At 42.2% G+C, this 26060-nt stretch overlaps 2 protein-coding genes and 1 long non-coding RNA gene across 8 annotated transcripts in view; 2 read left to right on the top strand and 1 right to left on the bottom strand.

The window, feature by feature from the left end:
* The window catches only part of LOC121718199, an 11395-nt gene extending 9430 nt beyond the window's left edge, over positions 1-1965 (top strand). Inside the window, exons 6-7 of the mRNA XM_042103116.1 lie at positions 701-1416; positions 1608-1965. Of these exons, the coding sequence (XP_041959050.1) occupies positions 701-1416; positions 1608-1789 (898 nt within the window). The 3' untranslated portion in view covers positions 1790-1965. The remainder of the gene's footprint in view (positions 1-700; positions 1417-1607) is intronic.
* The window catches only part of LOC121718247, a 24496-nt gene extending 1261 nt beyond the window's left edge, over positions 1-23235 (bottom strand). For both annotated transcript variants that reach the window (XR_006033889.1, XR_006033890.1), the window contains exons 1-2: positions 23154-23235; positions 12343-12435 (exon numbers count right to left, since the gene is read on the bottom strand). This is a non-coding gene — a long non-coding RNA (uncharacterized LOC121718247). The remainder of the gene's footprint in view (positions 1-12342; positions 12436-23153) is intronic.
* LOC121718207 (apolipoprotein L3-like) lies at positions 10650-26060 on the top strand. Of its 5 annotated transcripts, none has more exons than XM_042103127.1 (6): positions 10650-10778; positions 11562-11678; positions 12270-12512; positions 13027-13072; positions 24276-24315; positions 24612-26060. In XM_042103127.1, the coding sequence occupies exons 1-6, from the start codon at positions 10770-10772 to the stop codon at positions 25330-25332; spliced, it is 1176 nt and encodes a 391-aa protein (XP_041959061.1). In that variant the 5' UTR covers positions 10650-10769; the 3' UTR covers positions 25333-26060. The 5 variants fall into 5 exon arrangements, with proteins under 5 accessions (XP_041959061.1, XP_041959060.1, XP_041959059.1 ...); XM_042103126.1 differs by having other exon boundaries at positions 12270-12527; positions 13033-13072; XM_042103125.1 differs by having other exon boundaries at positions 12270-12527.

Raw genomic sequence — 26060 nt, 5'->3', positions numbered from 1 at the left:
CTCTTCCCTCTGGCCAAAAAAGATCGATCCCAATGCCCCAGTGCTGTGACGGGCACACTGCACTGTAGGAGATGCCGTCCTTCGGATGAGACGTTAAACCGAGGTCCTGACTCACTGAGGTCATTAAAGATCCCATGGCACTTATCGTAAGAGTAAGGGATTCCCCGGTGTCCTGGCTAAATTCCCAACCTGGCTCATTCAATCTGGCCCCCTAATCATCCCCCACTGTAATTGGCTCATTCACTCCCTCACTCTTCACCTCAAGCTGGTGTGTGGTGAGCGTTCTGGCCTATAATGGCTGCCAAGCCGATCACCCAGGTGGGTGCTACACATTGGTGGTGGTTACTAGTGAGGTCCCCCCATCCATGCGTTGTAAAGCGACCTTGGGTACCATGAAAGGGGCTATATAAGTCCAAGGTATTATTATTATTATTATTATTATTATTCATTCATTTCACACATGCTTTGATCCAACTTGCAGTACATTTTGATTGGTTATGCCCCCTAGGTATATATGAATGAAATGAAATGAAATTCGTACTGTTTCTCAATTACCAGTTAAGATCCACCTTCATAAACATGGATTAAAAGCCCAGTAGTCATTACATGCCTATGAAATATATTTCACAAAGGTATGTGGTGTGTTGGGAAAACAAAATAAAAGTCTCATATGTCAATGCATTCTCTCCGTCTGTCTCAGAATGTTGGCTGAGAAAGTCCACCGTGTCCAGAGAGCTGTTCAGCTGTACTGGCACCTCATGTCCACCCACGGAGTAACCTTGCAGAATCACATCGGCGAAATGAACAGGACCGCTGACCACATCAGCAAGGCCTACGGCAAGTTGAAGGCAGCGGGCGCCACCGGTGGCACAAGGAGGGCCGTGGGCAGCGCTGTGGCCATGACGGGCATCGTGCTGGCCCCCTTCACCATGGGCATCTCACTGGCCATCACGGCGGTGGGCGTAGGAGTGCTTGCGGCAGGCAGACTCACCAAGGCTCACCCAGAAATCAAGAACAAGGTGGCCATCGACCACGACAAGAGGGCGCTGGGGGCCCTGGTGCAGGACTACCGCAAGAAGCTGGAGGACATCGAGAGCTGCCTCCAGTTCATCTACACGGGGATGGAGCACATCGGACGGAACCACCTCTCCATCTTAAAAGGCGTCAACATGGACACCAGCCGAGTGGCCAGCATGCTGGGGCTGTCCGGGGAGGTGGTTTTAGGGCTGGGCGTGGCGGGCACGTCGTCTGACCTCCTCCGAGGGTTCGCAGGGGGCATCGGCACCTTCTACAGCAAGAAGGACAACCAGCGCCTGAAGGAGGGCAAAGAGAACAAGTTTGCCAAAAGGCTCTGCGAGGTGGCAGCCCGACTTCAAACCGCACAAGATGAGCTGACTCACGTTTCAGATTCACTTGGTAGGTTTTGATATGTTACATGTCCAGACGTAATCCTGTTTCATTATAGGTTAATCCTGAAATTGTGATTGTAAACTGTGATTAGCTTGTTTCATAACTTGTCAAAATGGAACATGTGCCAATGCTTTGTTAAATCACTTCCTCTTCCTCTTCCTCACTTCCTCCAAAACATTGTTCCTGAATCAATACAGCTGTTGTGGAACATGTACACACTGTTCGCAATGAGCATGGACATCTGCTTCTCCAAGGAGGACAAGGAGCAGCTCAAGAAGGGCTCGGAGACCAAGTTTGCCAGAAAGATCCGGGAGCTGGCCAAGCAGCTGAAGAGTGGCCTGGACCAGCTGATACAAGTCAGGGACACAGTTCGCTCTGATGTCCAGCAGGTGGCGATGTAGTAGACTGGACCAGCTGATGCAGTTCAGGGACACAGTTCGCTCTGATGTCCAGTAGGTGGCGATATAGTAGCCTGGACCAGCTGATGCAGTTCAGGGACACAGTTCGCTCTGATGTCCAGTAGGTGGCGATGTAGTAGCCTGGACCAGCTGATACAAGTCAGGGACACAGTTCGCTCTGCTGTCCAGCAGGTGGCGATGCCATACCCCCAACCCCCCAACACAACACACAAAAAAATACATTTTTATAGCCTATCAGTTAGTATCAAAAGTAATTTTGTTTTAAAATATTAATTGTTTAAAAAAATACGGCTAATTTGATGCTGTTTAACAAATTTATAGATGGTGCACTGTCGCTTTAAGAACAATTCACATTTAGTTCTCAATGATCTGCTGGCTCCGCTCCACTATGGCTAGTGCTGTACCTATGGCTGTGCCCTCTAACCAGTAGTTTATAAATGGTCAGTGGTGGGAACTGTTGCCTCCATGATTTCCTTTTAAAAGTTTCTTATAAGAAGGAGATATCAATTATCAACAATGACAAGCCAGCTGGTACCTGCCGCTCTCTTCCCCTCTTGTGAGCGCTCACACACGTTCCCAATTAAATGGAGTAGCATAACGTTCAAATTCGATCTGCTGCAAAGGAGATAACAAAGAGTAGGCCTATCATCTGTATGTATCATGATGTTTTGACATTGACATTGTAAATGTTCTACAAGAAGAGAAAACAGCAGTTTGCAGTAAAGCTAGCCAACGTTGTCTCTATCGCAGGAAAAAAAAATAACGAGCAGTCTGATAACCTAATAATATGCTCGGCGGGCCGGATTAAAGTGCATGGCGGGCTGGATCTGGCCCGCGGGCTGCAGTTTGCCTACCCCTGCACTAGGCTATGTCGTTTTCAAGGCAGTATAGGCTACCCATATCTGGAAAGGTATGATGTGATGATCATGCTTATACATATATCTTATGTCAGTCATAATATCAAGGAAAGATATGTTGTGTCCCATGTTTTTTTTTGCATTCGTGTCACCTGAAGCATGCTGATAGAAATGTCCTAATTTTAAGTGTATCAAAATAAACTACAAAACACAGTAGCCACACCATGTATCAAAATAACATACTGCAGTTTTGTATTTTGAAAACAGTATAAAGTAGTCTTTAAAAAGATCATGAAGTCACTTTGCAAACCTTCTATATCTGTTTATTTAATATAGGCTATTCCTTCATCACTACAATGACTGTTGATAAAGTGGACAGTGTTTGTGAGCAACAGCGTTTCTCTGCCTATAAGACATGCCATAAACCTACAAACAGTCAACAGATCAACTATGCTGACCTGCCTGTTACATCTCATAGCCTTCTGTATCAGAGATGTACAGTACACAAAAAGTCACAACTGCGCTTGTATGTATACAACCCCAATTCTGAACAATAATAGGCCTAATATAATAATAATAAGCTTTTTTTGTATAGCACCTTTCATACACAGAGTGCATCTCAAAGTGCTTTACATTTGGAGCATGTAACACAATAATAGAGAAGAGTCAGCCATTATCAGTCATTCCTCTTTGTTGCCGTGGCCGTTTATGATCCAATCAGCAACATATCAGAAATATAGAAAATAATATGTAACACAATCTTAGAGAAGAGTCAGTCATTCCTCTTTGTTGCTGTGGCCGTTTATGATCCAATCAGCAACATATCAGAAATATAGATAAGAACATGTAACACCATAATAGAGAAGAATCAGTCTTTCCTCTTAATTGCTGTGGCCCTTTATGATCCAATCAGCAATATATCAGAAATACTTAGCAGTATATAGGCTTTGCTAACAAATGCTTAGGCTAACAAATGCTTAGGCCCGGTTGATGTGGACTCTAAGCGGTTAGCCTTACTATGTTATTGGTATGTGTTGTGATTATATGCCTTTACTGTATACAGACTAGCGATGTAACGATATGAAAATTTAACCCCACGGTTATAGTGACCAAAATTATCACGGTTTTCGGTATTATCGCAATATTTTTAAAAGTGTGTTCAATATGTTCAGAAAGGACTAATAGGCTGAAATAGTTTCAAAAAGTGTGACAGCATTTACTATTACAAAATATAGGCAAAACATTATCAAAAGTGAACCATTTAACCAGGGACGCTGGAACTCATTTTCATCTGGGGGTGCTCATAGAGGGGGTGCTGAGGGAGAGTAAAAAATTGTTACTGAGTAGATGTGATTCTTTTATTCTGGTGCATTTTAAGGTGGCCTATTGCTACTGGAGAAGGGCATAGTTTCATTCACATTCATAGGCCTACATCCTGACTGCACAAACAAACCTGGCTGAGCTGAGCATTCTTAATTCATAGCATAACGTTACCGTGACATTGTGTGTTGTCCCGTTCACTTTTTCCTTGGTCATGTATAATTGTAACCTGACTCTCGCCAGATGAATTTCGTTCTGCTTAGCTCCGCCTAGCTTCACTCACATCCATCTGGGACCTCTTCCATTGAGAGTGATTTCTGCACCAGATTTTATGGTACAGCCAATCAGGACGCAGGGTGGGAGTTTCATAGATGTGACATAGCGTAGAAGCGACTGTGAGACTGTTATCAGCGTCACGGGTTGGCTTCGATGTGAGTGGTTGAAGTAACACGTCAATAGATGACGGGCAAGTGTAATAGATGACGGGCAAGTGGCTTATTCAATCATATGCAAGCATTTTCTGATTAGGCCCAGCCTTCTGAAGCAACACTCCAATGGATTGGTCCCAGATGGATGAGTGGAGCTAGGCGGAACTAAATTTATCTGGCGAGAGTCAGGTTAGTATATTTGGCTTTGTGCCACAATTAAATCCATCAAGTAGATAACAGAATCAGTAGGGTACCAGTTTTGTTTCATTGTACCAGGCCTAATAAAGGATTAAACACACGGTTTCCACACCGTGTTAATCATCCGTGATAATCATGATATTTGAAATGAAAACGGTAATTGTTATCGTCAACATTTTTATCGCGGTTTACCATTATACTGGTAATCGTTACATCCCTAATACAGACATCAAAATGACGCTATATGGCAACTGTGGCAAGGAAAAACTCCCATATTCCAGGAAGACACCTTGAGCAGAACCTGACTTAATAGGGGGCGAACAAGTTGGGACGTTGGTGTAAAATATGAATAAAAACAGAATGTTATGATTTACAAATCATTTTAACTCTCTATTTATTTACATATCAAGAGTTTAGCACTTGGCCTCTTCTAGTATGGAGCCATACTTTTATACTATGTGCAGAATGTTTTCCTGACATATTCAAGATCTTCCCTCGAATATACTGTACGTTGTCTGGATGGCAGTATATGTTGCTCAAAACCTGTGTACATCATTCAGAATAAATTGTGCCTTGCCAGATGTGATAGATGCCAACCATAGGCATAGGACGTACTCACTCTCACTTGTACCGTGCCGGAGTACGGTTCTCTCCCGTTCTTGGTCCGCACTCACACTGCACACTATCAAACTGTAGGCTACCCAGGCACGGTTGAGCTGCTGTACAGTACTGTGCCCTATAGTCCACCTCCTCAAGCGGACCCAGGCACGGTTGAGCTGCTGTACAGTACTGTGCCCTATAGTCCACCTCCTCAAGCGGACCCAGGCACGGTTGAGCTGCTGTACAGTACTGTGCCCTATAGTCCACCTCCTCAAGCGGACCTGGGCACGGATAAGCGTACCGTGCCCGGGTACGGTACGGAGCGATCACACTGGTCAAACGAACCGGACGTTGGGGTTCAAACGTACTCGGGTATGGTACGGATGGCATAGTGTGTATGACCTGATTCACCTCCATACCATCACAGATGCTGGGTTTTGAAATGAGCACTGTAACAAGTTGGATTAGTTGGATTGGTTCTTTAGCCCAGAGGAGTCCATGATTTCCAAAAAGAATTACATATTTTGATTGGTCTAGCCACAGGACAGTTTTCCACTTTACTTTAGTCCATTTAAATGAGCTCAGGCCCAGTTAAGACGGTGGCATTGTGGTACCATGTCTTAATACAATTACGTCTTTTGCATAAAGTTTACATTACCATTTGTGTATCGAGTATCAAACTGTGTTCATAGATGATGGTTAAGTTTTCCTGTGGCCATACAATGATTTCCTTTACAGAAACAGGTTTGGTTGTAATGCAGTGCCATCTGATGTCCAAAAAGACCACGGTCATCCAATATTGTTTTTCAGCATTGTCCTTTGTTTTCAAAGATCAAAGACACCGAACCACCGGGGTACATGAAATTTGGTGGGTATGTAGCCCCACTAGACTTTTACGGGAAAAAATTGTTTCGTCCCCGGGGGCCACCACTACCCCCCCACCCCCCGTGCTGGGCCCCCCGAACCGCAAAAAAAACAGTTTTTCCTAAATAACTACCTGAACCGTGGCATGAAGAATCTTTTATGGTATGTTGGTCTCAAGGGCCCACATCAACCTGGCCCATAATCACTCATTTGTGATTTGCACCCCCCCCGGGTAAAAAATGAAAATGCAATATTATTCTGCTTTAATCGCCCCTATCTTCAGTTAAGATGTTCAGAACTGCACCAAATTTTATGTGTATGATTGACCTGGCATTCTCTGGGGGTATGCCAAGTTTCGTAGAATTTCATTCATGGGGGGGTCTAAAACAATTAGGTTATGTGTACATTTAGTGACTGTACACTCATTGGCCTGTAGATGGCGGTGCACACATATACACATGCACACACACAGGCACCCACATACTATCGGTATTAGAACGGCCGATACATAATTACAAATTCAGTAAGATTAAAAGAAAGCCAAAATAAATATTCATCATCATGATCATCATGGCTGCATTTCAGTATTGGCGATAAGTCTGATACAGTTTTGCCTATATTATACATGCGTGAGACTGAGACGCCTGTTTATTTTGTTTTAAGTGTGAGAGGGGAATCGATGTGCTTTGATTCCAGCTTGGTAGTTGTAGTCTGTGAAATTAAAAAGCACGTGTGTGTGAAGTATCCAAACAATGACACCTTCATTTCATTATGGCTGCTTTAGCAACACACCTTAAGCTACTGTGTAGTGGGTCCCATTTAGAAGTGGCTACTTCATTCGCGCTTTCCTTGACTCATGGAGCTGCGTGAATGTTATTACAACTTTTCGCCACGATATGGCAGTTTAAGTCCGCTTGATACTGTAAGGCGTAGGCCAGGGGTCCCCAACCTGTTATGTACCATGGACCGGTTTGATTCCTATTTTTTTTTTCACGGGCCGGCGGCGGGGGGGTTCCATGTTCCATATGTGTTGTGCATGCATTACTTGAAAAGAACTAGCTCCAGTTATGTATGAACAGTGAAGGTAACGATCTCTTGTGAAAAACGTGAACTTGAAGAAGTGAAAATTGAACAATATGAACTATGAATATTGAACAACTTAAAGCTACATGTCTGAACATGCTTAACAAAATATGGGAACAAAACATGGGAACTAAACGTGCATTACGAATATAATCAGTGGAAGCCCTGCTTGTTTCCCTGCAACAAGAAGCTTCCATCTGGGGGTGATGGAAGACAGTGACACCCTCAGTGTGTTTGAAATGTCCAGTCGATTGCGCAATTTGGTCTTAGTTGCAGTCATTGCCGAAAACCCGGCCTCGCATAGATACGTGGTGGGAAACGTTTTCAGCGCTTTTACGGCTATCTCGGGATATTCTGCTTTGTTTTTGATCCAAAAACCCGCCAGAGAGGTTTCCTTATAAACACTCTTAAGACCACCGTCATTTGCAATTTCGATCAACTGCCCTTCCTCCTGCGCTGACAAGTTAGGACTATTCGGGATATTGACAAATGGGTTGCGGACCCATTCATTGGTTTGCCGTGGATCTTTGTTTGGAGGATGGGAAGTAACGCTCAAACTCATTTGAAAGCACAACAAGGTGATCGCGCACTAGCTGCGAGAGAAAGGGCCCTGCCTCAGTCTCTCCCCAAACCCCCACTACTGTTTGGAACATATCAAATACACCCCGGTCCACTCGTCGTCCCCACAAATCAAGCTTGGCTTTAAATGCAGCGACTTTATCTGCCAGTTTAAAGACAGTCGTCATTCTCCCCTGGAGTGACAGGTTGAGGTCATTAAGCAACCCGAATATGTCACACAGGTAAGCGAGTTTTGACACCCAGTCCTCATCATAAAATGTGCAGCTAACGGTGACTTGTTTTCTGTAAGAAATCTCTGCAGCGGCTCTCGCAACTCAAACACTCTGGCCAGTGACCTGCTAAAGATGCTTGTTTTTTGTTGCTCATTCTAGCAGTTTAGCTAACTTCGTGTGACACGACTGTTCGCCAAGAACTGATCAAGTGAAGTGAGCTGACCTGAGGCTGCGCAGCGTTGAAGGCAATATGTAAAAGTGTTGAAGGCAGGACAGACAGACGTAAGAAAATAGACCTTGCAAAATGCAAACATGCGTGCAATCAAACAACTGCATAGGCCTAAGCCATGTAAAAACGTGACATTATTGCGAATTAAATTTAGTTTAGTTTGCATGCATTTTGCATGTCGTAGGCTACGGCCCGGTTAGGAATGTCCTACGGCCCGGTCCGCGGCCCGGTGGTTGGGGACCGCTGGAAGCGATTGGTTTCCAAAGGAGATTTTATTCGCCAGCATAGCCTATTGACAATTTATGTTGTAAATAGGCCTACCTTATAATCCTACCTGTAGCTTAGGGAAGCTAACAGCTTTCTATTAGGATCTAGTTTGTTAGTTACAGTTTTGTCATAACTCCCTGATGCATTTTTGCATTTAGAATAGCCAGAGCGTGTATATCTCAATCGGAAAATTAAACAATATCGGGTGCCTATGGACTAGGCTTGGTGAACCCAGCCTGATCTGCCCGCTATTTATTTTTTGATTTCTTAAAAGATTGAGCTTGGTCTGATGAAAGCCAGACTAGCCATGGACCTCAGTTACACAATGCAAGGGAACATGAATCATCCTTTATTTGCACGAACAATAACGGACAAAAGCTCTTCAACTTTGGCCCGTTAAAATGTGTATGAACAGTCTAGCGACGCATTTCATCAAGGCCCATTTGGACATGTCAGTTATTTGCACCACTGGTTAGATGTAAAACAGCATTTCGTTTCAGACTACTGTTACTTAATTTGTGCATTAACAATAACGTTTCAGACTACTGTTACTTAATTTGTGCATTGACAATAAAGTATTACATGAAAGATGACTAAAATCTTATGTAGAAGAAGAAACATTCACAAAAAATCCATCCATCCAAAAATGACCTTTGTTTTTGATAGCTGTTGAAAACGGCATGGAACTGACAGAGATGTTTTTGTTTATAAATACATAATTTAAAAAAAAAAAAAAACATTATGCTGATACCTTTTGCTTTTCCCAAATACAATGTAGCCTACCGGTGTAAGTGACCTTTCATCAATCCAGTTGCAATGGATGAACTGTGATGAACTACCCTACTTGTGATTGTTTAGAGATTTTAAAGGTTTTATAACAATGCTACATCTTCATTGGCTATTCTACAATCTATTCACCTTTTCAGCACCAGTAGGCTACTTTCTGTGCAGCCGCACACACACACTCAGGCATGCCAAACAAGCATACACAAAAGTTTCAAGAGTGGGGGATGGAGTAAAATATGGAGACAAATTGAAGTGTAATTTATTTTCGCGGAACGGATGTACAGGACTGAGCTGCGGTCATATTTTGTACCGCTATGCGGTACATCTAGTTCTTATATTGTTTTATTATTTGCCCACACAAAGGGTTAACACAGAGTTATGAATACCCCTACATCTTTACTTCTGAGAGACTCTCGGATGCAGTTTATACCCAATCATGGTGGTTGTGAAATGTTCCTCCTTTAATTATCTTTATCATAATGTAACGGATGCCAGCGAGCTTATCTGTGCTTGTAGAACGTTAGTAAACCTCACTCCCCGACACCTCAATAGTGCTGGTGGCATGCAAGCTAGTAGCCTGGGTTTTTACCTCAACTGTCAGCACTCTCGACCGCTCGACTCCCGATCCGAGGTGCTGCTGTTCGCGGGTTCGCATCCCGGTATGTGCAGGGCTGAATCACACAGGTTCAACACAACGCAATTTACAGTAACACAACTTTTCCAGCCTTTTGTCGCCCCCTTCCCAACTATTTTGAATTTAAATTGTGCTTATATATTCCATGAAATAGCCTAATTTGCCTTTCTTTAAACGTTCGATATGTTGTCTAGGTCCTTTTTGCAGCTATGGTTTTACGAGATTTGCACATTATCACATTCTGATTTATTTGCATTTTGCAAGTCGTCCCAACTTTTTTTGGTAATTGGGGTTGTATGGTTGAGCAATGTTGGGAGTGTATTGTGCATTTGAGTATGAGAAACCTGTTACTCATCTTGCACAGGATCATTCCTGAATCTCAATATTCTGTAACAAGAAGTCTACTAAGTCGGCACTACATTCATTGCTTTACACTTTAATGATGTCATCACATTACCAAAAGTAGGCTGGTTTTGCCAAAATTATTGTATTTTGATACAAAATACAAAGCCATTTTCTTCAACCCAATAAAATACAAATTACAAAATACTATTTTGTATTTGAAGTATGTATTTTAAATACATGTTTGTATTTCAGATGGGGGTGGGGGTGGGGCATTCTTACTGTAAACAAAACACACAAGACTTCATGGGAACTTCCTGGTAGTAAAGCAAGCGTGCATGAATAAGCAGGTTTTGCAGGTGGGCTGTGTCTGACTCCACTACAGCACAGTCTGAGAAAAAGAATGACGAAAGTTTTTCCATTTGTCATCACCCACGGCAAATAAAAAACATGAGCTGCTCTGTCACCTTCACTTGGTTGAAGTGGACTTGCACATTAACTACAGGGAAATACTCTCCACCTGACTTCTCTATCTAGTGATATGGCAGGGGTAAGATATTTATGTTTTTTTTCATTCAGTCATTCATCATTCAATCGTTATTTAATTCTCGGAAATACATCACAGGTAGCCCTCACTGTCAATGATACAATCACAAATAAAACAAGATGAAATGGTTTTGAAACTATTTAATTAACTGTTATGGTACCATAACATGTCATTGTCGTTTTAAAATTGAATGTATTGTTATAATGCAGTTCAGAACAGTTGGTTAGAACATGATATGTGTGATAACACTGCAGGTAATACTTTTCCTAAAGGGAGAAGTACACAAGCAGATTTCATCTAGGATGGGAAATTATGTTTTTACTGAGGCTCTGACAACTGCAGACTGTGGTGGGGCAATCTTTACCTGCTGCGTGTCCCTCTGATTGCACACACTTTCATCAGGGAAACACATGAGCTTGTTAAATACATGACTTCCAGTCATCTGTGTTGTTGAAGTCACATAACTACACCTATACCGCTATGTTCTCCACTCATGTTTAGCAATGAAGTTGTATCAGTCCAGTCCCCTTATAAAAGATATTTGGGCCTAAATGTAGCCAAAGTAAACACAGTCAAGTCATATGGTAAACCATCAGTTCTTTTTTACAACATTCCTAAATTTAAGTGAAATTCAGATTCACAAATTCACCTGACCATTCCAGTTGACATTTACTTTTTCGTCCACTTAATGGGCTCGTATTTAACCTCAACATCAAGCGGTCAGCTCTGAAGGAGAACTGTAACGTTGAGCTTGAGCATGTGAATGTGCTCTGTCTGGTTTCTCAGAGAGGATGGGCAGCCCCACCGCCCCCACCGTCCTATCAGAATGTTTGGAGCGGAGGGGACCTGCAGCCACCGAGCTACGAGGAAGCTCTCCTGGACACAGAAACTCACCCTTTACAGGTAAACACTAGCCTAGAAATCTAGACGCGCCCCTAGCGACAGCAAATTACATTTGCTGCCAGGGCTAGTCTAGCAACTCTCCGTTGGCTTGTGAGCTCCAGAAATCGAAACTTAATCAGGGCATTGAAATCGTGTATAGAGTCGTTTGGTGGGCTTAACATAATGATTGATGGCAGAGTTGCAACGGTTTGGCTTGAATTCCCTACTACTTGAAAACAAATATCCTATTGCGTCCTATTGCGTGCAGAGGGAATTTGAAAGACAACTGATTATCCCGCCCCTCGGACTGAGCACTGCGAACGGTGAGTGCCCAGACCCTACATTTTAATGTGGGTCTGGCTCGCCAGGCTAGGTAAACACATGACAGCGGGAGGAAGTCATCATTTCCTGAGATCTGTTGAGAGATAAGACACACAGTCGTGAATTACTCCAAAACTGGGTCACACTTTTAACTAGCTAATAGTACATGTTTTGCAATATTTATCTTGTGATAGAAGCATACTTTAATCACCTCATTAAGGCCAAATGGCAATATTTCATAAATGTTCTTTTAAAAGGGCATTGTGAAAATTTGGTTTTCACAAACACTAGGCTGCAGCCCCACCAGTTACTGCTTCCTCTGGCTTCAGCCCATTTTATCCTCCCGTACCTGGCTATCAACCACCTGGGCCCTATCCTCCCGTACCTGGCTATCAACCACCTGGGCCCTATCCCCCTGTATCTGGCTATCAAGCACCTGGGCCCTATCCTCCCGTACCTGGCTATCAACCATCTGGGTCCAGCTCACTCCCAAGGCCTCAAAGAAGAAATTCGCTTGAAGCTCAGCGTGTCATGGTACAGTTCATAATGGTGACAGTCCTGGAAATGAGCATTTTGGGTTTCATTCTTAAGCCAAGGCTGGTTTGAAATTGTCTTGAAGAAATGTTTGTGTCATAGTCTTGCCATGATTAAACAAAAGAGTACAAAGCGCAATAGATGGCTTGGGGAGAAATCAATTTCATAAATTCATTATTTACCCCCGCCCTTTAATTGATAATTGAACAGATTATTTTTGTTGACTTTTTCTGATATTCTGTAGTGTGTAATAGCTTAGCTTATATCAGCATGGTGCAACCAGATATGATCATATAAGAAAGAGTGGGACATTTTTGGTTTTCCATAAACATCTTTACATAAGATTTACAGCTGCAGTAGTGCAAATGTTGACACCAACAATTATTTGACTATTATTGTCATTTTGCTTTTTCTTTTAACATTTCTCCTAAATGTTGGACAAATCAATGGGATTAAATGATGTGACCATTTGGAATGGATACATACCTCCTGTAAAACTTGTTTTTTTTCCCAGTCTCAGAGTAATGAGGAACTCATGGCGTGGTGGAGAACTGTGAAACGTGAGTGTCAAATCAATCTAACCTCCATCATCACTAACAAAAGCTAAAGCCCATGAAATGTCTTTATCAGTATGGCTACTGGGAGTTAATTGATGTGAGCCAGCTAATGACCATGTATATAATAATGACCACTGCAGAACATATTTGCACTGCATGTCACAAGGCCAGTCACCAGCGCTCACAAAGTCAAGTCCTATAGGCCTCACAATGGCGACAGTTATCAACTCAGAAATGTGCTCTTATCAAATATAACACCCTCCTCACATCTGTTGACAACAATAACAACTTAGAGTGTTCTGATTGCCTTTCAGCATGGGATAAAATGTCCCAGTCTCCAGACACAGAGCTTAGGTAGGTACCATATGGCTGTTGGTGAGAGTAAGCTAGTCCACATAATGTGATATATGCATTCATTCATTTCACACAAGCTTTGATCCAACTTGCAGTACATTTTGATTGTGTTTGGCCCCTGGGTATAGAACCAATGAAATTCATACTGTTTCCCAATTTCTACCAGTTAAGACATACCTTTATAAACATGGACTAGTAGTCATTAACTAAATATGAAATATATTTCACAAAGGTATGTGGTGTACATGGTAAAACAAAATAAAAGTCTCATATGACAATGCATACATTCTCTCCGTCTGTCTCAGAATGTTGGCTAAGAAAGTCCACCGTGTCCAGCGAGCTGTTCAGCTGTACCGGCTCCTCATGTCCACCCACGGAGTAACCTTGCATAATCACATCGGCGAGATGAACACGACTTCCGACCACATCAGCGAGGCCTACAGCATGTTAAAGGCAGCGGGCGCCATCGGTGGCACAAGGAGGGCCATGGGCAGCACTGTGGCCATGACAGGCATCTTGCTGGCCCCCTTCACCATGGGCGCCTCGCTGGCCATCACGGTGGTGGGCGTAGGGGTGGTGGCGGCAGGCGGCCTCACCAAGGCGTCCATCAAGAACAAGGTGGCCATCGACCACGACAAGAGGGCGCTGGAGGCCCTGGTGCAGGACTACCGCAAGAAGCTGGAGGACATCGAGAGCTGCCTCCAGTTCATCTACACGGGGATAGAGCACATCGGACGGAACCACCTCTCCATATTAAAAGGCGTCGACATGGACACCAGCCGAGTGGCCAGCATGCTGGGGCTGTCCGGGGAGGTGGCTTTAGGGCTGAGAGTGGCGGGCAAGTCGTCTGACCTCCTCCGAGGGTTCGCAGGGGGCATCGGCACCTTCTACAGCAAGAAGGACAACCAGCGCCTGAAGGAGGGCAAAGAGAACAAGTTTGCCAAAAGGCTACGCAAGGTGGCAGCCCGACTTCAAACCGCACAAGATGAGCTGACTCACGTTTCAGATTCACTTGGCAGGTTTTGATATGTTACATGTCCAGACGTAATCCTGTTTCATTATAGGTTAATCCTGAAATTGTGTTTGTAAACTGTGATTAGCCTGTTTCATAATTTGTCAAAATAGAACATGTGTCAATGCTTTGTTAAATTACTTCCTCTTTTTTCCTCAAAACATTGTTCCTGAACCAATACAGATGTCAGGGTCGGAGTGGCAATCGGGACGATTGGGAGTTTTCCCGGTGGGCCGGCCGAGGAATGTGTGCGGTGAGGGCCGGCCCATATAGTCTCTGTCGCGGCCGTGAGGCGTACGCGGCCCTCGAAATTATAAATTGATTATGAATATTCCGGGAAAATCTCCGTAATCTACGTTTTGGAGGCTTAAGAAGTCTAACTAATATTTATACCACTCGCTCACGGTCTATACGTCATTCATGGTTGCCCTGCACACTCATCTCTCCCATGCTGATTTTTGTGTAGGCTAGCCTTCATTTTTTTTTTTTATCTTAATTCATTTTTGTCTTATTTAGGCGTTACAGAACTTTCATGGTCACAAATAAAAAAAATGACAATCTAATTTGTTTGTTTGTTCTTAAATTAGCAAAGCCTCCTGGGACTGGGGGATGTGTTTCTGGTTTATCCAATGAACCGATTGCAGGTCAAGTCTATTTACAGAAATGTAGGGGGATAAATGAGCGGCCCCCTCGTCTAATGGCATGACCCTACAAGCGATCAAGTTCGTGGAAAACTAGAGGATTTTTGACAGTCGACGGATTTGCGTGGTTGCTTGCTGGATGGAAGGCAGAGAGAAAGGTTAGCGGAACTAAAGAATTGACGTTATTGCTAGGTGGAAACTTGCACAAGCTAGTCTTATGTTGATATGTAGGCCTAGCCTAATGACTAACTAGATGTACCGCAGAGCGGTACAAAATATGACCGCCGCCCAGTCCAGCACATGTTTTCCACAAAAATAAATCATGCTGAAAGGCCTATATGATTCTAACTGTCTCACTAAATTGCATTATCCACACTCAATTCTCACTGGTATCTGCTAGACAACAAGTACCAAAACATGATTAGTTCATAGATTTCACATGTAAAATTCATTTTATACAACCCCACCCCCATCTTGCCTGTTCATATTGCCTGCGTATGTGCCTGTGTTTGTGCATGTGCATGCATGTGTACATATGTCTACTGTGTGAGTATGTGTCATACGTATGATTACTGTGAATGTATGTGTGTGCGTGTGTATCTGTTTATGCACATGTGTGCATATGGAATGGGTTAACATGACTCCTGGAGGCAAACATACGGAAAAAAATTGGTCATCCTAGGCCCTACGGTTCTCAAGATATTCACAGAAAACTGTGTCTGCCCTACCCTCCTTTCGGGGGGTCCAGTCCAGCGGGGGGGCTACAGATCAAAACGAAAAACGATGGTTCCATGCTGTGTCCCGGGAATCCTTGACGGAAATTTGGACATGTGAAAAAATAAATAAATAAATAAATAAATAAAAAAATCTGACTAAACCTATATGGCTGCGCGGCGGTCATAATTAGTGGGCCACTCAGGCTGATAAATGGTTTGTGGAACTCGTTGGAACTGTCTATATGTAAGCCTATAGGCCTACATATAGACAGTTAATAGCTCTCTACAAACCTCAAAGTGCCTGGTTTTCCAATTATTTAATTACCTGTGTTATTAGGTTGGCATTGTCTGTAGGCTAGGCCTACTTCCTTTTTTAAATTTATACAGGCAACTATTGGTTGGAGTGCTATGATACCCAGATACATGTCCTTGCATGATGCTTGAAATTTCCATCCACACAAAGCTATTTTTATACTGCACTTAAATATCTATAGTTCCTTATACATTTATTGAAAGTTCCTGGTTTGTGGTTGATTGGCTTGTTGTATTGCATTATTAGTATTTTAAATTGACATATATTTTGTTTGTGCTATTGATGTGTGTGCGTGTTTGGGGGGGGGGGGGGGGGGCTGGGCCGTAACCTGGCAATAGCCAGATGAATTTCGCACCGCCTAGCTCCACTCATCCATCTGGAACCGATCCATTGAAGTGTTGCTTCAGAAGGCTGGGCCTAATCAAAAAATGCTTGCATATGATTGAATAAGCCACTTGTCCGTCATCTATTGACGTGCTACTTCAACCACTCACATCGAAGCCAACCCGTGACGCTAATAACAGACTCACAGTCGCTTCTACGCTATGTCACATCTATGAAACTCCCGCCCTGCGTCCTGATTGGCTAAACCATAAAGTTGGTTGGAGAAATCACTCTCAATGGAAGAGGTCCCAGATGGATGTGAGTGAAGCTAGGCGGAGCTAAGCGGAACGACATTCATCTGGCTAGGGCCAGGTTAGCTGGGCCGGGCCACTGACGTCAGAATTTTCCCGGTGGATTTTAGTGCCCCACTCCGCTCCTGACAGCTGTTGTGGAACATGTACACACAGTTTGCAATGAGCATGGACATCTACTTCTCCAAGGAGGACCAGGAGCAGCTCAAGAAGGGCTCGGAGACCAAGTTTGCCAGAAAGATCCGGGAGCTGGCCAAGCAGCTGAAGAGTGGCCTGGACCAGCTGATACAAGTCAGGGACCCAGTTCGCTCTGATGTCCAGCAGGTGGCGATGTAGTAGACTGGACCAGCTGATGCAGTTCAGGGACACAGTTCGCTCTGATGTCCAGTAGGTGGCAATGTAGTAGCCTGGACCAGCTGATGCAGTTCAGGGTCACAGTTCGTTCTGATGTCCAGTGGCGCGCCCCCAGAACATCTTAATAGGGCTGGCCAGGTGAGGCCACTGCAAATCTTGGGGTGGCACACCAAAACAAAACAGCAGTGGGTGCTGTCCTCATCCCCCATTTCATGAACTGTTGTGAATTTACATTAGGTATTTAGATTAATAGTACCCACTGTAAAATATAAACATATTAGTCCTTTGAGGCCTAGGTTATTTTTATGTCTGTGAGCTCCCATGCACATGCCCTCAGATGTAGTGTTGCAGCTGCCTGGCTGTGTTAGCTGCTGGCTGTAGCAAAACTGATTGTTTTCAGGTTTTTTTTCGTACCGACAGTACTAAGTGATCTCGAGAAACGGAGATCTATGTGAAAACTCACCAGATTTCAAGTAATTCCAAGTATTCCAAGTAGTGTTATTTTATTTATCTTTATTCAATCAAAACAACACTACTGCACTTTTATTGATATTTTTCATATTACCTGAAATACACAATTAAATAACATGCCAGGGGTGGGCAAACGTTTTTGCTCAAGGGCCACATTGGGTTTTGAAAATTGGCCAGCAGGCCATACCCCCCAACCCCCCAACACAACACACACACAAAAATACAATTTTTTAGAATTGACATATTGATGTCAATGGGGCATTTTGCCCATGTTCAGGGTGGACAATAAAAAAGAAAGATTTGCATAAGACAAGTCAATTTGGTGTTTTCAAAAAGAGGGGATCATGGAGAATAAGGAAAAACATATTTAAAAAATCTTTGTATATTCCCACAAGGTGTTTGGGTGCTCTGAAAATTATAACCAAAATGATTTTTCAGACTTGTGAGGTCTGCTGTTCAGACCCTGAAGGGATTTATTTTCTGTTCATTGCTTTTTGTGAGAGTGTTTCTACTTATCTCAGTAAGGAAAATAAATCAAGAGCCTATGTTGAGTACAAATATGTCTTCTGAAGGCTTAAACAGAGCCCAGCCAAAAACTCCAATACAATTTGTATCAACTTTGAGGGACAGCTATGACCATGCAGGATTATCCAGACCAAACGTGATGATTTTGCTACATACTATTCCTATTTATGTACCACCATGCAAAATTTGAGCCTCCTACATGGTTTAGTTCTTGCGCTGTGGGCTTGTGAACTTTGACAAAAAAAAGAGGCTGGACAAAATCGACACCCCCCTCCCCCTGTAAAACTGGCTGTATCTTGGAAAGTATTGATCTTACATAAGAGTAATTTTACAGTGTGTCTCCTGGGTAACATAGGTACACCTGGTAATTTTTTCAGAATTTTTTAAGGCCTAAGTGCGTGGGCTCTGGTTGAACTGACGTGGAATGACCCTATATCTTATGTCAGTCATAATATCAAGGAAAGATATGTTGTGTCCCATGTTTTTTTTTGCATTCGTGTCACCTGAAGCATGCTGATAGAAATGTCTATTCAAAAGCACAGTTGATCTGTGCATTCCATGACCAACTTTTGATTATTTGATGATATGGAAAGCAAGTTTGTCATTTTGGTTAATGTTATCATATGTTCCTGTGTGTTACTGTAGGTCTGTGTTAGTTAGGGCATTTGTCAGAGTATTTTTTTTTTCAGTGTATTTGTCCACCATTACTGTTCTGCATATAGACTTGTTGCAAAATGTATTTTCAAATAAAATAATAAATACCCTAATTTTAAGTGTAAAAATTTAAATTTTAAGTGTGAAAACAGTAAAAAGTAGTCTTTAAAGGGATCATGAAGTCACTTTGCAAACCTTCCATATCCATTTATTTAATATAGGCTATTGCAGTGGTCCCCAAACTACGGCCCACCACCTCATTTTGGGTGGCCCGCCAAAACATGTCCGTAGTATATAGCATCCGGCCCGTACAGTACAACATCGTCAAACTAAAACCTCCGCAATTTCCCCCATTCATTCTCTATGGCGAGTCTTAACAGTACACATGTAATACTCATTTTGTCCACCGGTGGTTGTTTTGGCGCTGTTTTGCGTTTGCCATCAAACAATGTAAGAGGCCTATGCTGACTGCATCAGTGCTCAAAGTATTTTAAAAGTTTATCAATTAATTGTTAATAACTAACTAACTTCTATTCAAGTCATATTTCTGGGACTTTCTGGGATAAATATTTCTATTTTTTATTCACTCGTTCAAATGTTCATACAAAGAGTTCACAAAGTTCTCATCAGGTGACTGAAAGTTAGAATGGTGGTCATTTCAGACCACTTCAGCACTTCATAAAATTCTCATAGTTTGAGAACTTTAAATTATTTGTAGGATATTCACAAATTGAGCTGTGTATGCAAAGACACAGAATTCAGAGTTCACACATTTTTTAATAAGATATACTTTTGGGACTCCCTGCTAATACTTTTGGGAATGCAAACGTTTTTTTTATTAGTATTATTTAATTTTACACTGATATGGCATGATGACAATATAAACACAGCTAACAATGGTATTAAATTGCAATAGCCTATGATTAAATGTAATAGAATATTCAACTAAGGTAGACTGCTGTTGTTCACAGCACTTAGCTATTTATGGTTACTGATATAGAACTACTCCGAGTCTCAGGCCCACTCTTGGAGCCAGGCATAGTGAGCTGGCCCTCCGAAGAAAAAGTTTGGGGACCACTGGGCTATTTCTTCATCACTACAATTACTGTTGAAAAAGTGGACAGTGTTTGTGAGCAACAGCTTTTCACTGCCTACAAGACATGCCATAAACCTACAAACAGTCAACAGATCAACTACTGCTAACCTGCCTGTTACATCTCATAGCCTTCTGTAGCCTATCAGAGATGTACACAAATAGTCACAACTGAGCTTGTATGTATACAACTTCAATTCTGAACAATAATAGGCCTAATATAATAATAATAAGCTTTATTTTTATAGCACCTTTCATACACAGAGTGCATCTCAAAGCTCTTTACATTTGGAGCATGTAACACAATAATAGAGAAGAGTCAGCCATTATCAGTCATTCCTCTTTGTTGCTGTGGCCATTTATGATCCAATCAGCAACATATCAGAAATATAGAAAATATGGGTAACACTTTACTTGACAGGTGAGTTCATAACACATTCATAGCAGCTGTCATAAACTGCACATAAAGCATTCATGACTGTTTCATGAGACATGACTCAACATTCATACCAAACCTTTCATGAATGTGGAAGACAGAACGACAGACCTTGTATATATAAAATAAAAAGTCCAAAGTCGCAAAGTAGCATTGCCGTTTTTGGTCCAAATCTCTTACCTGATCACATCACATCTGAGTCAATGGGCTACTCCAGTGCCAAAAAGACATGGTGAACATCGTGAAGCAAATAATTTTTGTTTCATAAAAATGTATTTGTTTTATGATGTAACCTTTGCAGATGATTTCTTATCTTTTGCTACTGGAAATGTCCAACCATTACACAAATACGGGTCAGCTGAATGTAGGCTAGTTTACCTCCCAGTGTTAAACTCAGTGATTACGAATACTTCACAACTTGTATAGTAAAGTGACATTCGATGTAGTAAAGTGTAGTTCGATGAAGATATTCATGAAATATTTACAAAGGCTAGAGAGATTAAATTAATGGTATCCAGGTTACACAAATACGATGTTCGACTTTTATTTTGACAAGTTGTCGTCATTCTGTCTTCCACATTCATGAAAGGTTTGGTATAAATGTTGAGTCATGTCTTATGAAACAGTCATGAATGCTTTATGTGCAGTTTATGACAGCTGTTATGAATGTGTTATGGACTCACCCGTCAAGTAAAGTGTTACCAAAATATGTAACACAATAATAGAGAAGAATCAGTCATTCCTCTTCATTGCTGTGGCTGTTTATCACATTCTGATTTATTTGCATTTTACAAGTCGTCCCAAATTTTTTCGGAAATTGGGGTTGTGTGGTTGAGCAATGTTGGGAGTGTATTGTGCATGTGAGTATGAGAAACCTGCACATTACTCGTCTTGCGCAGGATCATATTCCTGAATCTCAATATTCTGTAGCAAGAAGTCTACTAAGTCAGCACTACATTCATTGCTTTGCACTTTAATGACACACCAAATCACATTACCAAAAGTAGGCTACTGGTTTTGCCAAAATTATTGTATTTTGATACAAAATATAAAGCCATTTTCTTCAACCCAATAAAATACAAATGACAAAATACTATTTTGTATTTGAAGTATGTATTTTAAATACATGTTTGTATTTCAAATGGGGGTGGGGGTGGGACATTCTTAAACAAAACACACAAAGTCCCTCTGTCCCTCTGATTGCACACACTTTCATCAGGGAAACACATGAGCTTGTTAAATACATGACTTCCAGTCATCTGTGTTGTTGAAGTCACATACTGTAACTACACCTATACCGCTATGTTCTCCACTCATGTTTAGCAATGAAGTTGTATCAGTCCAGTCCCCTTATAAAAGATATTTGGGCCTAAATGTAGCCAAAGTAAACACAGTCAAGTCATATGGTAAACCATCAGTTCTTTTTTACAACATGCAAGCCTGCATGAATAAGCAGGTTTTGAGCAATGTGGGCTGTGTCTGACTCCACTACAGCACAGTCTGAGAAAAAGAATGACGAAAGTTTTTCCATTTGTCACCACCCACGGCAAATAAAAAACATGAGCTGCTCGGTCACCTTCACTTGGTTGAAGTGGACTTGCACATAAACTACAGGGAAATACTCTCCACCTGACTTCTCTATCCAGTGATATGGCAGGGGTAAGATATTTATGTTTTTATTCATTCAGTCATTCATCATTCAATTGTTATATAATTCTCGGAAATACATCACAGGTAGCCCTCACTGTCAATGATACAATCACAAACAAAACAAGATAAAATGGTTTTGAAACTATTTAATTAACTGTTATGGTACTAAACATGTCATTGTCATTTTAAAATTGAATGTATTGTTATAATGCAGTTCAGAACAGTTGGTTAGAACATGATATGTGTGAGAACACTGCAGGTAATACTTTTCCTAAAGGGAGAAGTACACAAGCAAATTTCATCTAGGATGGGAAATTATGTTTTTACTGAGGCTCTGACAACTGCAGACTGTGGTGGGGCAATCTTTACCTGCTGCGTGTCCCTCTGATTGCACACACTTTCATCAGGGAAACACATGAGCTTGTTAAATACATGACTTCCAGTCATCTGTGTTGTTGAAGTCACATAACTACACCTATATACCGCTATGTTCTCCACTCATGTTTAGCAATGAAGTTGTATCAGTCCAGTCCCCTTATAAAAGATATTTGGGCCTAAATGTAGCCAAAGTAAACACAGTCAAGTCATATGGTAAACCATCAGTTCTTTTTTACTACATTCCTAAATTTAAGTGAAATTCAGATTCACAAATTCACCTGACCATTCCAGTTGACATTTACTTTTTCGTCCACTTAATGGGCTCGTATTTAACCTCAACATCAAGCGGTCAGCTCTGAAGAAGAACTGTAACGTTGAGCTTGAGCATGTGAGTGTGCTCTGTCTGGTTTCTCAGAGAGGATGGGCAGCCCCACCGCCCCCACCGTCCTATCAGAATGTTTGGAGTGGAGGGGACCTGCAGCCACCGAGTTACGAGGAAGCTCTCCTGGACACAGAAACTCACCCTTTACAGGTAAACACATGACAGCAGGAGGAAGTCATCATTTCCTGGTGAAATCTGTTGAGAGATAAGACACAGACAGACTCAACCAACAGGAATGTCGTGAATGACTCCAAAACTGGGTCACACTTTTAACTTGCTAATAATACATGTTTTGCGATATTTATCTTGTAATAGCAGCATACTTTAATCACCTCATTGAGGCCAAATGGCAATATTTCATAAATTTCCTTTTAAAAAGGCATTGTTAAAATTTGGTTTTCACAAACACTAGGCTGCAGCCCCACCAGTTAGTGCTTCCTCTGGTTTCAACCCATTTTATCCTCCCGTACCTGGCTATCAACCACCTGGGCCCTATCCTCCCGTACCTGGCTATCAACCACCTGAGCCCAATCCTCCCGTACCTGGCTATCAACCACCTGGGCCCTATCCCCCTGTATCTGGCTATCAAGCACCTGGGCCCTATCCTCCCGTACCTGGCTATCAACCATCTGGGTCCAGCTCACTCCCAAGGCCTCAAAGAAGAGATTCGCTTGAAGCTCAACGTGTCATGGTACAGTTCATAATGGTGACAGTCCTGGAAATGAGCATTTTGCGTTTCATTCTTAAGCCAAGGCTGGTTTGAAATTGTCTTGAAGAAATGTTTGTGTCATAGTCTTGCCATGATTAAACAAGAGTAGAAAGCGCAGTAGATGGCTTGGGGAGAAATCAATTTCATAAATTCTTTATTTACCCCCCGCCCTTTAATTGTAATGTGTAAGCCAAGACATAGGAAGATTGATAATTGAACAGATAATTTTTGTTGACTTTTTCTGATATTCTGTAGTGTGTAATAGCTTAGCTTATATCAGCATGGTGCAACCAGATATGATCATATAAGAAAGAGTGTGACATTTTTGGTTTTCCAAAAACATGGGGCTTTACATAAGATTTACAGCTGCAGTAGTGCAAATGTTGACACCAACAATTATTTGACTATTATTGTCATTTTGCTTTTTCTTTTAACATTTCTCCTAAATGTTGGACAAATCAATGGGGTTCGAATGATGTGACATTTGGAATGGATACATACCTCCTGTAAAACTTGTTTTCCCCCCGTCTCAGAGTAATGAGGAACTCATGGCGTGGTGGAGAACTGTGAAATGTGAGTGTCAAATCAAACTAACCTCCATCATCACTAACAAAAGCTAAAGCCCATGACTCATGTGTCTTTATTAGTATTGGTGCTGGGAGTTAATGGATGTGAGCCAGCTAATGACCATGAACACTACAGAACGTATTTGCACTGCATGTCACAAGGCCAGTCACCAGCGCTCACAAAGTCAAGTCCTAATAATAGGCCTCACAATGGGGCCGACAGTTATCAACTCAGAAATGTGCTCTTATCAAATATAACACCCTCCTCACATCTGTTGACAACGATAACAACTTAGAGTGTTCTGATTGTCTTTCAGCATGGGAGAAAATGTCCCAGTCTCCAGACACAGAGCCTAGGTAGGTACCATATGGCTGTTGTTGAGAGTAAGCTAGTCCACATAATGTGATATATGCATTCATTCATTTCACACAAGCTTTGATCCAACATTTTGATTGTGTTTGGCCCCTGGGTATAGAACCAATGAAATTCATACTGTTTCCCAATTTCTACCAGTTAAGACATACCTTTATAAACATGGACTAGTAGTCATTAACTAAATATGAAATATATTTCACAAAGGTATGTGGTGTACATGGTAAAACAAAATAAAAGTCTCATATGACAATGCATACATTCTCTCCGTCTGTCTCAGAATGTTGGCTAAGAAAGTCCACCGTGTCCAGCGAGCTGTTCAGCTGTACCGGCTCCTCATGTCCACTCACGGAGTAACCTTGCAGAATCACATCGGCGAGATTAACAGGACCGCCGACCACATCAGCAAGGCCTACAGCAAGTTGAAGGCAGCGGGTGCCACCGGTGGCGCGACAAGGGCCGTGGGCAGCGCTGCAGCCGTGACAGGCATCGTGCTGGCCCCCTTCACCATGGGCGCCTCGCTGGCCATCACGGCGGTGGGCGTAGGGGTGGTGGCGGCAGGCGGCCTCACCAAGGCGTCCATCAAGAACAAGGTGGCCATCGACCACGACAAGAGGGCGCTGGAGGCCCTGGTGCAGGACTACCGCAAGAAGCTGGAGGACATCGAGAGCTGCCTCCAGTTCATCTACACGGGGATGGAGCACATCGGACGGAACCACCTCTCCATCTTAAAAGGCGTCGACATGGACACCAGCCGAGTGGCCAGCATGCTGGGGCTGTCCGGGGAGGTGGCTTTAGGGCTGGGAGCGGCGGGCAAGTCGTCTGACCTCCTCCGAGGGTTCGCAGGGGGCATCGGCACCTTCTACAGCAAGAAGGACAACCAGCACCTGAAGAAGGGCAAAGAGAACAAGTTTGCCAAAACGCTACGCAAGGTGGCAGCCCGACTTCAAAACACACAAGATGAGCTGACTCGCGTTTCAGATTCACTTGGCAGGTTTTGATATGTTACATGTCCAGACGTAACAACATTTAGAGGACATATAAAAGAGTTGCCACTTTGTTTTAATTCTTTTGTGGTATTAATGAATTACATTACACAACAATGAAGTTAGAGATGAAATCCTGTTTCATTATAGGTTAATCCTGAAATTGTGATTGTAAACTTTGATTAGCTTGTTGCATAACTTGACAAAATGGAACATGTGCCAACGCTTTGTTAAATAACTTCCTCCTTTTTTTCCAGAACATTGTTCCTGAAACAATACAGCTGTTGTTACCCATGTACATGTACTTTTTTCTTGATACCTAAGAAAACACGGTTACACCTTACTTGAACGTATCTACATAAGAGTGTCATAAACATGTCAAAAGTCATAAATGTATATGACATAACGCGTCACTCGCTTCTGTCAAGTGTCATTCAGTTTTGTCATGACAAGTTAGGGTTAGGTTAGGGTTAGGTTTATGACAGTGTCATGTCACTCTTGTGTAGATACCTTCAAGTAAAGTGTTACCGAAATCCCTTGTAAAAGTGGGATTTTTATGCGTATGAATTCTCATTGCCTTCAGCTGTAGATAATGAATGCACTTTTTTAATATATTAAGCTATTTGAATATACTATGTATATTATTACTGTGTAAATGTGTGAATCAGTATGATTACTGAGAGACTGTTCCACTGTGTACAGATACTATACCCCTGTAAATAAACACTTTTCCTGCAACCTCA

The sequence above is a fragment of the Alosa sapidissima genome, chromosome 9 (genome assembly GCF_018492685.1).
Source record: "Alosa sapidissima isolate fAloSap1 chromosome 9, fAloSap1.pri, whole genome shotgun sequence".
NCBI classification, from domain to species: domain Eukaryota; kingdom Metazoa; phylum Chordata; class Actinopteri; order Clupeiformes; family Clupeidae; genus Alosa; species Alosa sapidissima.
The sequence above is the reverse complement of the archived record's forward strand: the minus strand, read 5'-3'. Positions and strand labels throughout refer to the sequence as shown.

What these genes read in the sequence shown, in the direction of transcription:
- LOC121718207 (XM_042103124.1), top strand. An exon ending in GTGGTGGAGAACTGTGAAAT is followed by an intron (nt 23,966 to 24,275) that starts GTGAGTGTCAAA and finishes ATTGTCTTTCAG; the next exon opens with CATGGGAGAAAATGTCCCAG. An exon ending in TCTCCAGACACAGAGCCTAG is followed by an intron (nt 24,316 to 24,611) that starts GTAGGTACCATA and finishes CGTCTGTCTCAG; the next exon opens with AATGTTGGCTAAGAAAGTCC.